Genomic DNA, 12,445 nt, shown 5'->3' on the forward strand with positions numbered 1-12,445 from the left:
AAAAAGCCAACTAAACAAGAAATCTGACACTTCTCGTGTGACAGTACAGAGTATGAAGAACGTACGAATAATTATCCACTTGCAAATACATTTTATTCCAAAGTAAATATAGTAAAAAGTACAAAACTGGGTTTTAAAGTTTGCTTTCTGTTGGACTCACTTAGTGTTCAAAGTTGTGTAATATACTTGGTTCACTGTTCAAATTTGTGTAGCATGTGACATCCCCACCCTCCTAATTAACCCAGGTGTCTGCTGCTTGTACCTTTGGGAGAAACAGCAAAATTTACAAGCTGTTGTGTAAGTTCTGAACAAGAGTGAAATTGATGCGATTCTTGTACATTGCCCTTGAGAGTGAGGTTCCTTTCCCCACTCTGGAATATTCTTTAAAGTCTTGAAATCTCGGGGGGATGTGCAGTCAAAAACCTATCAGGCGTAAGCTTAATGTGCACAAACTCAAACGGGGCAGATTTTTCTCTTAAACTGAAAAACAAAAACCTCTGCCCGCCCATCTACTAAAAAACCTAAATTATTAAACCTATTTTGAAAGGGATTAAAAGAATGGGAGAATTTTTTTTTTTTTTGGGTGGGGTGGGGCACAGCACAAAACTAATAAATGTACTGCAGAAAATCACTATTGTATATGCACAGTAATACAGTTGGTCATATGGGTATTTTACAGTTTGTGTCAGCTCTATGTTGAAAGGAGGTGAGCTGACCCAGGGATATATTAGGGACTAGTGCTTTATTTAGGAGGATTTGCATCAGATTCTGAATCAAACCAGACGCTTTAAAATGCTTGTAATAGTGTTTGTCTTTCAGACCTTAGTTATGTGCGATAAATGTACCAGTGAAAGACAGTGTTTGCATAGAAAACCTCTGCTTATATAAAATTGAAGCTGTCTAATGTGTCTAACTTGTTTTGATGATTAAATATAAAAACATCATTGAAACCATTGGAGGATTTGCATCATACACAAATAATAGTGTGTGATCTGTGGTTTAAGAGAAAAAGCATTCACCTTAAAAATGCACACAAACAACTACTTTAAAACAGTATTAAGGAAATCAAAACTCAAACTTAAAATTTAACCCACCACTATTTTTGGAGTGGTTAATTAAAAATTAAAAGTCTTAGGAATATATTAATTTCCCATGTTATTGTTTAGTTATTCAAAATTAAAACTTGTTTTGGTTATAGACTGATTTCCGAAAACAAATTTGATTTCACTGCACAACTAGAAGAATAAATGCATCAAAAATACGTTGTGTAATGTGCCATTGCTGTGTGTACTTCTCTCTTTCTGACAACATCACCAATGTTTTTTAAATTTGTAGGGATCATCTGCTGATCGAAGTCAGTGGAGGGAACCAACTAGAACGCCTGATGGTTTATGCTCTCTCTATGAGGCAGCTTTGTGTTTGTTTGAGGAGGTATGTCTTTTAATGAACTTTGAGTTTAGAGTGAAACAGTGCAAAATACAATTCACTTATTTGTTTAGCTCACATTTTTTAAAAGTGAGATTATTAACTTTGTGGTCCTTCCAAGGATATCCAAGTGTTTTACAAACGTTTTATGAATTAAGCCTCACACCTATCCTGTGAAATGGAGGGTGGGGAGGGGGGAGAAATCCCCATTTTACAGAAGGAAGTCTGAAGCTAAGATACTTGGCCAAGATCATAATGCAACAAGTCTGTTGGATGGCTGGGCATACAACCCATATATCTCTTGACACCCAGGCCTGCATTTTAACCACCAGATGACTGCTAAAAGTCAGTACTGTGCATTAGGTAGAAAATTGAATTAATCAGAATGATGGGAATGTAAGAATACACATGTTGGTTGGCCAATAGGAAAATGCATTGAAAGTCAACTAAAATTCTTGTTTAGTTACCTTGTTAGTGTTGTTTTTTATTTTATTGCATTAGGTTTGTCGAATGGCATCAGACTATTCTAGAACATGTGCCAGCACTGACAGTATACAAACTGGTGATGCTCCCATTGTTTCTGAGACTTGTGAAGTGTATGTTTGGGGTAGTAACAGCAGCCACCAGCTGGTAGAAGGAACACAAGAGAAAATACTTCAGCCCAAACTAGCACCAAGTTTTTCTGATGCACAAACTGTGAGTGATTTTTGTAGTGGTATCTAATGTACTGTAGTCGTAAACTTAAGAAGATGCATGTCATTTTTGAAGTTTTTCCAGTTTTTATACTTTAATAAATAAGATCTAAAGAGTTTTTTGTGATTAGTTTTGACTTTCAAGTCCTAATATTTGAAGAGAGAAAAACATCTGGAAATATATCCTAATTCTTTTTGAGTCTGTGAAGAAACATGATTGTTCTCTATAGTAACACTTAAACATGAATCAGTTTTTTCCTAAATGACTGTGAACAGGTGTATAAGTAAATCCTCTAGTTCATTGTAAAAGCTGTTTGAAAAGAAGATTATTCTTTGGGTTACTACATTTTTTGTGCTTCACTCTTTACCCAAAAAAAAAAAAAAAGAAAGTGGCCCTAAAGACCAAAAGATGTTCTAGCTGTTAATATTTATTCTCCATCAATTACTTTCACATCAAGTTTGCTTAGTTTAAAAGTCAAAGCAGGATCTTTGTAACTGCTGACACAGCAAGCTTGACTAGCTTTTTGTTCTTTCCGTTTTCAGTCATGGATTATGCTGGCACAACTTACCACTTTTGTTGATACGTGACACAAAATAGAAAAGTTTGTTCTTTTGCTACAGTTCTTTTGCTGCTATGGCTTTGCAATGTTTGTGTAGGTAAAAGCTTGTTTTGGTCACTAGACAAAGATGTGATTATGGTCCAGATTCTGCAGTCAGTTCTGTTGAAGTCAATGGGAATTTTTATATGCCAAAGGACAATAGGTTCACATCTCTAATAGGGCAGGCTTATGCATCAACATAACTACATTTCAAGCAAATATAATCTACAAAAGCTTAATGTATGTTGTGTGTGTGGTTATTTAAATAATATAGTAAATACCCACACAACATATTTTGTGTACTGCACACTTTGTGTGGAAAAATTCCTTCTTGTGTTCTCCAGGTAATCTTATTCTGCCCAGGAACATTTAATCCTTGGTCTTATTGCCCTTAAATACATATTTCTTCTGTGTTTTGTGTATTGTTAATGGAACTACACATTTTAATGTTCAGTGAATTCATAATAGTGTATAGAAGGGACTATTTATCATCAGTTACAGTGAAGCATAACCTACTGTAAATCTATTTCATTAAGTTGTTTCTTTGTTTTTTAACCCTGGAAGCAGGGATGGCCGAGGCAGCAAAGAAATCCATGTCCATTCATGAATCTGACAGAGCTAAAGGAGGCCCAAATCACCCTCGCTAAACTCATGCCAGAGAAAGTCCCTAGTACCTATGTGTTATTTTACTATTCCTGCTTGATTTAGTTTTGTGTGTTTAAGGTGAGAATTACAACTTAAACTATGTGAGTGAAGAGGTGCAAATTACTAGGTAAAATAACTTTATTGGGGTGTATTTATATTATCTATGTAGCAAGAAAATAGCTTTATTTTGGAATTTCAGAATGCTTTTAATTTAAGATTTACAGAAGATCAACTTAACCTGCGTTCCCATAGCTCGTTCAAGTCCAAACGCTCCTTAATTTTTAGTTTGCATTATCGCAAAAAGAACGAGGAGTACCTATGGCACTAACAAATTTATTTGGGCATAAGCTTTCGTGGGCTAAACCCACTTCATCAGAAGTATGCAGTGGAAAATGCAGTAGGAAGATAGATACACACACACAACATGAAAAATGTGTGTTGCCATACCAGCTCTAAAGACACTATTCAATTAAGGTGGGCAATTATCAGCAGGAGGAAAAAAAACTTTTGTAGTGATAATCAGGATGGCCCATTTCAAACAGTTGACAAGAAGGTGTGAGTAACAGTAGGGGAAAAAAATTAGTATGGGGAAATAGTTTTTACGTTGTATAATGACCCATCCACTCTGTCTTTATTCAAGCCTAATTTAATGGTGTCCAGTTTGCAAATTAATTTCAGTTCTGCAGTTTCTCGTTGGAGTCTGTTTTTGAAGTTTTTTTGCTGAAGGATTATGACTTTTAGGTCTGTAATTGAATGACCAGGGAGGTTGAAGTGTTCTCTGACTGGTTTTTGAATGTTATAGTTCTTGATGTCTGATTTGTGTCCATTTATTCTTTTGCGTAGAGACTGTCTGGTTTGGCCAACGTACATGGCAGAGGGGCATTGCTGGCACATGATGGCATATATCACATTGGTAGATGTGCAGGTGAATGAGCCTCTGATGGTGTGGCTGATGTGATTAGGTCCTGTGATGGTGTCCCTTGAATAGCTATGTGGTCAGAGTTGGCAACGGGCTTTGTTCCAAGGATAAGTTCCTGGGTTAGTGTGTGTTTTTTTTTGTTTTTTTTTTTGTGTGGTGTGTGGTTGCTGGTGAGTATTTGCTTCAGGTTTGGGGGCTGTCTGTAAGCGAGGACTGGCCTTGCTTACCAAGATCTCTCTGGTCAGCCAGTTACAGAACTGAAAGTCGCAGTTCTTCAACAAAAAAACTTCAAAAACAGACTTTCTAAGGTTCCACAAGTACTCCTCATTCTTTTTGCTGATACAGACTAACACAGCTACCACTCTGAAAATTATCACAAAAGGGATCCATGAAGGAATACAGCATTCTGTTAAAAGTACAGACTTTAAGCTTTGCTCTAATGTATTTATCTAATGCATTTCCTTTTGTAATATTTTTACCTTTTTTGCTTATAGATTGAAGCTGGACAATATTGTACTTTTGTCATTTCCACGGATGGTTCTGTCAGAGCCTGTGGTAAAGGCAGCTATGGGCGGCTAGGACTTGGTGACTCCAATAACCAGTCCACACTGAAAAAATTGACTTTTGAGCCTCACAGGTCTATTAAAAAGGTATCCTCTTCAAAAGGATCTGATGGTCACACTTTAGCATTTACCACAGAGGGGGAAGTCTTCAGCTGGGGTGATGGTGACTATGGAAAACTAGGACATGGAAATAGCTCAACACAGAAATATCCCAAACTTATTCAGGGTCCTTTACAAGGAAAGGTATGTTTTATGTAATGGAATGTCTTTTTGTTTTCATGCCTTTTTAATTCAATGCTGTTACTTCCATAAAGGTTCAAATATTTCAATTTATATACAAGACTACTCTTTTGGGGAGGCTAGAAGGGTAGAAGTTCTCTGTTTCAGCTAAGCACTTAAACATGCACTCAGCTTTAGTCGTGAGTAGTTCCTTTGGTGATCAGTGGGTCTAACTCATGTGATTAAGTGCTTTGTTGAACTGGTACCTAATTTTAGAAGATTACTGATCTTTTTAGTTACATGTAATAATTTTAACACAGAATCCTTAACACTGACAGTGCTTTTCCTTTTCAGAGTTCATTAGTTAATCCTCATAACTCCTCGGTGCAGTCGATTAATACTGTATTATTCCCATTTTTTCTAATGAAGAAACTGAGTGAGAGGCTGAATGACTTGTCAAGGCCACAGACGGAGTCAGTTGTAGAGCCAGGAGTAGCACATGGAAGTTTCTTGCTGTCAGTTCTCTCTCAGTGTTAAATGGCAATACATACCACTTTAAGTGATTTTTTTTTTAAGTGACTCTCTTGAGATGATTAAGATGAGCCACTCTTACAACTGCTGTACATGTGGGGGGTAGTGGGGTGGAAAGGAACAGGCCCAGTGGTGAGCTGGAGCCGGTTTGCACTTGTTCGCGTGAACTGGTTGTTAAATTTTGAAGCCGGTTTAAAACCGGTTGTTAAAGGGGTGGGCAGACTCCGGCTCGTGGGCCACATGTGACCCGCGGGACCGTCCTGTCCGTCCCGCCTGAGCTCTCGGCTGGGGAGGCTTCCCTGTGAATTTTTACTCACCCGTCGGCACTCCGAGCCTTCGGCGGCAGGTCCTTCACAGTTCCCAGACCCTGAAGCAGACTGAATATTGAAGAAGGTGGTGCAATATTCATAAGAGCGTCTTAAGGGTGGAAGAGAGCCTTTTCATGCTATAATAGCTCTTGGTTTGCACCTGTAGGGAATAAGGCAGATGACAGCTGGGTGTGGGTTTTCCTCCCTTTTCCCATTTAATGCTGCCAGACTAGGTTGCCTTGCAGGCATTATCCAGTTTAAATTACTCCTGTTTAAGCTTGCTTGATAAATAAAAGTTGCGGCCACATGGCCAAATTTCAGATTTCTGTCTTTCTTTGTTTCCCCCCTGCCATTTGCAAATGCCTGTTAAATACTAAAAGAGAGTTTGTAACTATAATTTAATGAACAAGATATATTTTATGGGGGCAAAAAAATGGATCTGTAATACAGTAGTCCAATGTTCTTACTGAAGGCAAACTTTCATAACCCTGTTCCGTAGTGACTCAAAATTCTGTATGATTCTACTACTTGCAACAGCTTCAGTTTTAGAAATGTCGTTTTCTTTGCATGTAACGTAGGTAGTTGTATGCGTGTCAGCTGGATACAGACACAGTGCTGCTGTTACAGAAGATGGAGAATTGTATACTTGGGGTGAAGGAGACTTTGGAAGACTAGGTAATTTCAAAATTCCTTGTATGAAATTGACATGACCTGTTGCTTTTGAAAAGGGCATATGTTCAGTAATGATCCTACACATTTATTCAGATTTTTTCCTTGTATATTAGGGTTTCTAAAGTTTTCATATTTACTCTGCAAAATTAACTATTACATGTCTGATTGTTTTCAAAAAGCATGCTTCTCCCAGTGCTCCAAACTGTCCCCTATGCCTTCCTTGGTAACAAAACCCCCATACTTCAAATACTCCAGCTTCCGCAACAACTTCTGTAATAATAAAAACACAGAACAAAAAACCTTTGTAGAACATTGCAAAATTAAAATGTAGGTCAAGTTTGTCATAAAGTATTTTGGGTTCTTAAGTGGTAGGATTACATACAGAAAGGACCAACTGGAAGTTAGAAATGTTGTGGCCAACTGTATACATACTCATGGGGGAAATGGAGAGGGAAGAAAAGATTTCTGTTTCTTGAGTGAGGGTAAGTGTACTGTAGTCATATTTCTCTTTCCTTTGGTTTGTCTGATTTTGAATTTTCTACTTTTTTATAGTTATTTGGGCTATAACTAGGTGACTGATTTTTTTCTATTGAACTGTTGATATTAATATTAATGGTTTGCTATATGTAATTGTTTATGGTAAAGAAATTATTATAGATAAAAGTTTACCTCTACTAATTCTTAAAAGTTAAAACAGTAGCACTCCAGGAGTTACCATCTTTAGAAGGATTAATGGTGATTTGTGTGCTTGGTGAGCAAATTAAAATTTGTATGTTCTATGTTAATTTTGTTAAATGGAAAACATACTTTTCTGTGTTTTGAAATTTCACAGTGTATGCAAATAAGTTATTAAAATTTTTTTTCACTGCAATTTTCATCAGGAAAAAGGTGCTCAAATAACAGTATCACTAAAACCTTATTAATTCACACTGGTTAGAGTGATCCATTATGAATTACTGAACTTTGCAAAATAATAAGTGAGAAAACAATTAAAACCAGTATGCTGCATCTAAAACTTATTTCATTCATTTGACTATTTCAGTTTTTGTCCTGTGCCAGATCAGATCTGGGGTAATGTAGCTTTCCTCCCAGCAGGTAGCAAAAGCAGAACACAGTTGGTACATTTAAGGTTTATTGGATACCAGGTTTCAGTTGTTCCTGTTTCCAGTAGGTGCTGCTCTGAGGCTCGGGTCTTTCTGCTGCTAGATTTTAGAAAATCAGTCTCACGTTCCGTCGTATTGCTCTATTTTCTCGAGATAAGGATGATCATAGCATCTATTTAGTTTATGCTATAGTCCCACAGTCCTCTTGGCTTTCAAAAGTTTACCTGGACCCGAAGTGGGCCGAACATATTCCTGGATTTGCTGTTCTGATTCAGAGATCAGTGTTTCAGGCTACTCATCTTGGGTAGTTCTCTATTCAGTGGCTTTCTGTGATGCTTACCTGCACACACTGATTTTTTTAAGGTCCACATTCAGGAAGTCACTTACCCTATGAGACCACTACCTTTTGGGCTAGCTACAACCCAGCATTAGAAAGGGTACGTTATCCCCATCTAGCCTAGTTTTGGTGACGCAAATCTAATTAGTGGGTAAGAAATTTCCCTAAATTATGATGCATCATAATGCACTAGTAAACGTTCTGTAGTACATTTTGTAAAAATAATGAAGGGTTGGTAATTTGAGACCTTACTACAGAACTTTTCTATTAAATCATTGCTGAGAAGTAAGCAGAAACATAAAATTTTTGTGTCAATTACAAGGTGATGAATTAGGAAAGTTCTGTTGTGCATTATAATTACAGATGGATCTTAAAATTCATAAACAGGAGGAAGGAAACATATCAAAATACATTTTTTGTTTTTCCAAGGTCATGGTGACAGCAATAGCCGTAACATTCCAACTTTAGTAAAAGACATTAGCAATGTGGGAGAAGTTTCCTGTGGCAGTTCACACACAATAGCGCTATCCAAAGATGGAAGAACAGTGTGGTCATTTGGAGGAGGAGATAATGGTATGTAAAAACTAAAATTTTAATAATGGTTAACATGGGTCATTTGTGATCTGAAATATGATGAAGTATTTCTACATTTTTGAAAAATCTATTGCACATCAAATGGACTGAGTTGTTATCCACAGAGGAGCTAAAACTGAGGATTGGTGAGACGCTGAGGTAAAAGGTTGTTTGTAGATGCAAATATCTTGTGAAATTGTGTAAAGATACAGAAAGGAAGATTGTAATTAAGCAGAAGGACTTGTTCAGGGGTGTAAGAGGAGATTTAAGTTCATGTGATAAGTTGAGGCAAGTCCATGAAGAGTTTAAAAAAAAAAAAAAAAGACATTTGTATGTATTGATTTTTACCATACATTTCAATTATAATGTCTTTTAGTGTGAGAGACTTGTAAAACTACAAGATCCGCATGATTTTACCTGACCTTACTGAAGTAGCATTGTACAGTGATTATAGCACAGGGTCTCTGAAGTCGTAATCCTGGTTGCTGTGTGATCTTGTATAGAGAAATTAAGTACATGCCCATCAGTTTCCATATATTTAATATACTTATAATGAGATTCACCCATTTTTTGCGGGAAACACATTGGAATTAAGCTACATAAGTTTTTTCTATTATTTTTATTTTATTTTATTTTTTTATTGCTGTGCATGTCAATACGCCTGTGTATGAGAGGTCAGAATCTAATCTGTGATTTTTTTAGGTGGAATAACTTCTTGTCAGAAGATATAGGGAAACTAAGATGTATTTCACAATCTTCATTATGGGCTTCAAATCCAATACATTTTGGTGTAACATTCTTCAGTACAAGTATCTTTTATGCATTTACATCCTATGGAAGTGATCACTATTAGCTCAATTACCATTCCATATGATTCCAACCAGAGTACAGTCCATGTACTTTGACTTCTTTGTTTTATTTGGTAGTTCTTAAGACAGAAATGATATAGTGAAGTCAATACACAAATATAAGGATAAGTTTTAATATTAGAATGTAGACTTTGTGTAACAATGGACTAAAAGTTTATCATGTCTGCAAATATGTAGAATGAAATATTTAAAGGTAGTGTAAAGTTTTTTCAAGTTCGTTCACTTTTTCATCTCATGTGACTCCTGAGCCATGAAGTTCTACTTCTGTTTTATTTGTTTTTGTCAAAACTTTTAATGTTTTTTTTATATATATTTGGAATAGTTGCTGTCACTACCACATCTCTCAGGAAAAGCCAAAATAAGAGAGACTCAGACTCTGCCATCTCCTGTCTTTACAGCTATTTCAGTGCCAGAAGTGCAAATAGGATTCCTCTATCAAGCTTTTCTACTTACTCACTGTCTTCGTTAGAGCAGCTGGATTTGTTAAGATTAAAGCTGTTACTTTGCGACCTCCTAGCGCAGTGTATGTGTGTGAAAGGTGAAAAAGCTCAGAGCAGCAGCTCATATTGCCATCAGTGATTAATAGAGCTAGTTGGGAACTAGAACTTTCATTACATGGGGAATTCTGACCCCGGGGCGGGGTGAAGGGGAGGGGAGGAGGAATTGTTCCAAATTGGAATGAAAACCAAAATGTCCTGTAAAATTCAGGAAATTTTCTATGCAAGACCATTGAAATGTTTCATTTTGACTTTAATATTACATTAAAATATTAAATGATACACAATATACATAGTGGGTATACAGAGGGGGGTTGATAGGGGAGCCTGGATCCTCTCACTCTACTGGGCTCCAACCCAGAGCCCTACAAGGATTACCAAGGGTCTAGCACCTAGGAGCGCCTTATGTCTGCACTCCCTGGGCCTTTTCCTTATCACCCACTCTCTATAATCCAAGTTCTTCTTTGAGTGCTCGTTCACGTCCATTCCACATTAGGGGTGCGCGCGCTGCGTGCACGAGTGTCGGAAACTTTTTCCCTTAGTGGCTCCCGTCAGGCTGGTGGGCCCCCTTAGTGGCGCCACTGCGCCCCGCATATATACCCCCGCTGGCCTGACCCCCTCCAGTTCCTTCTTACTGTCCATGGTGGTGTTGGAACAACCCCCCCCCACCCCCTTTCTCTCTCATAGAAGAGCAGTCCCTTAGCCTGAGAGTAGCTGTTTTCAGTTCGTTTACATATAGATTGTGAACACTTAAGTGATTAGGTGTTTGGAGGTCTCCAGCACTGGCCCCGGGCCGCAGGGCATACCGCAGGCTCACGGCTTCAAGGCTTGCGCCACGTGTCACAAACCTATGCCAGTTAGTGACCCCCGCGACTTGTGTCTACGTTGCCTGGGGGACGGACGTCAAACTGAAAGGTGTAGGATTTGCAAGGCGTTCAAGCCAAGGACAAGGAAAGAAATAGACTTTCGCCTAACGCAACTGTTGATGGAGGCTGCATTGCAGCCGCTGGGCCCGGAGCGCCCGACACTGGCTCAGGCTTCCTCAGACCCGGCCCCGAAGCTCCAGGCTAGGCCCCGGCACAGATGGTCCTCCCCGGTGTGGCCCCTGGTGCAGCCTAAAGGAAGACGCGGTCGTTCCCCGCACAGGAGGCTGGTCCCGAGCCCCAAGGCCCCGAGCACTGACCAAGAGCGGGAAGGCCGCGGTACCGGCGCAGACACAGGTGGTCCCGGCGGCACAAGCCCCACTGAGCCCAGACCTAAGTGAGCTCAGTGCGGAGGATGGGCTTGAGGGCATAACGGGTCAGCCCTCCACGCCTGGCACCTTTTGAGGCCGCAAAGGACCTCATCGAGCTGTCGGCGGCGAGCCCCCTCCCATATGCGGAGAACCCTCTGGCACCCATGCCTCGGGCGCCGTCGAGGGGTAAGCCGGCAATGGTGTGCCGCTCAAAGACACCGTCCTGGCACTGCTCCCGGAGTTGGTCCCGGTTGAGCTCCGACTCCGCAGACTCGCCCTTGCCAGCCGCCCAGAAGGAGGTTGCAGCACCGGCAGTGGGTTGACACGAAGAAGCGCCAGGAAGGGCACATTGCTCTCCAGCACTGCCCAGAGACTGGTACCGGGAGGAGTTGAGATGGCCCTCGCCAGAGGTCTCCCGTAGACGGTCCCGGTCCAGGGAACGCTGATGCTGGTCCCGGTCCCCCTCAGCCAGGAGCCGCTCATTCTCCCACCAGTGCAGATGGTTGGCACTGCCATGGCCTTCGCGATCGCCGTTGCCGCAGTCCGGCGTCGGCTCCAGCCGCTATAGCTACCCACACCAGGGCCCGGACAGCAGAGACCCTCCGGGGAGCTGGCAATCTCAATGGGGGCCGCCAGGCCATTGGCCCTTCTGGAGCCACTGGGGCTATCAGGAGTGCCAAGGGGCCCCGTCCAGGGCAAGTTACTCGGTGCAGAGGTCCCGGTCCCCGCACCGACGCCAGACGGTGCCGGAGGCAACAGTATCCAGGCCTCCAGCATCCCCCCAGCTTAGACTGGAGAGTCCGGCACCGAACCCAGTGCTGTCCCATGGACTCCTGCCCCGGCCTGAGCTGGGGGCCCCTGCCACGGAAGATGGGGAGCAGGAGGACCAACCAGAGGGCTTTGAGCAGCAACTAACCTCCTTGTCTTCCCCTGATGAGCGCTGGTGGGTACAGAGGTATCTGGCTCTCCGCCAATAGACCATAGAGCCCAACAGGAACTGCTGCGCAGAGATGCCCAAAATTTGGGGTTGCAGGCTGAGGAGACGGTTGAGCAGGAGGACCCCATGGTGGACATTTTGAGCCCCGAAGGGCCATCCAGAATAGTGCTCTCGCTCATTAAGACCATTCAGTCTAACTATAAGACTATATGACACACCCTGGCCTCCAGTGCTCCAGCGGCTAAAGGAGTGGAGCGAAAATGCTTTGCCCCAGCTAAGGGCTATGAGTTTCTATTCTGCCACCCGAGTCCATGCTCCCTAG

General features: G+C 40.9%; 1 protein-coding gene across 1 annotated transcript in view; it reads left to right on the top strand.

The window, feature by feature from the left end:
• The window catches only part of HERC1 (HECT and RLD domain containing E3 ubiquitin protein ligase family member 1), a 214,249-nt gene that overhangs the window by 43,435 nt on the left and 158,369 nt on the right, over positions 1 to 12,445 (top strand). Inside the window, exons 3-7 of the mRNA XM_077829256.1 lie at positions 1,336 to 1,431; positions 1,927 to 2,121; positions 4,775 to 5,086; positions 6,480 to 6,576; positions 8,443 to 8,586. Coding sequence (XP_077685382.1) covers positions 1,336 to 1,431; positions 1,927 to 2,121; positions 4,775 to 5,086; positions 6,480 to 6,576; positions 8,443 to 8,586 — 844 coding nt within the window. The remainder of the gene's footprint in view (positions 1 to 1,335; positions 1,432 to 1,926; positions 2,122 to 4,774; positions 5,087 to 6,479; positions 6,577 to 8,442; positions 8,587 to 12,445) is intronic.

The sequence above is a fragment of the Eretmochelys imbricata genome, chromosome 10, assembly GCF_965152235.1.
Source record: "Eretmochelys imbricata isolate rEreImb1 chromosome 10, rEreImb1.hap1, whole genome shotgun sequence".
NCBI lineage: Eukaryota > Metazoa > Chordata > Testudines > Cheloniidae > Eretmochelys > Eretmochelys imbricata.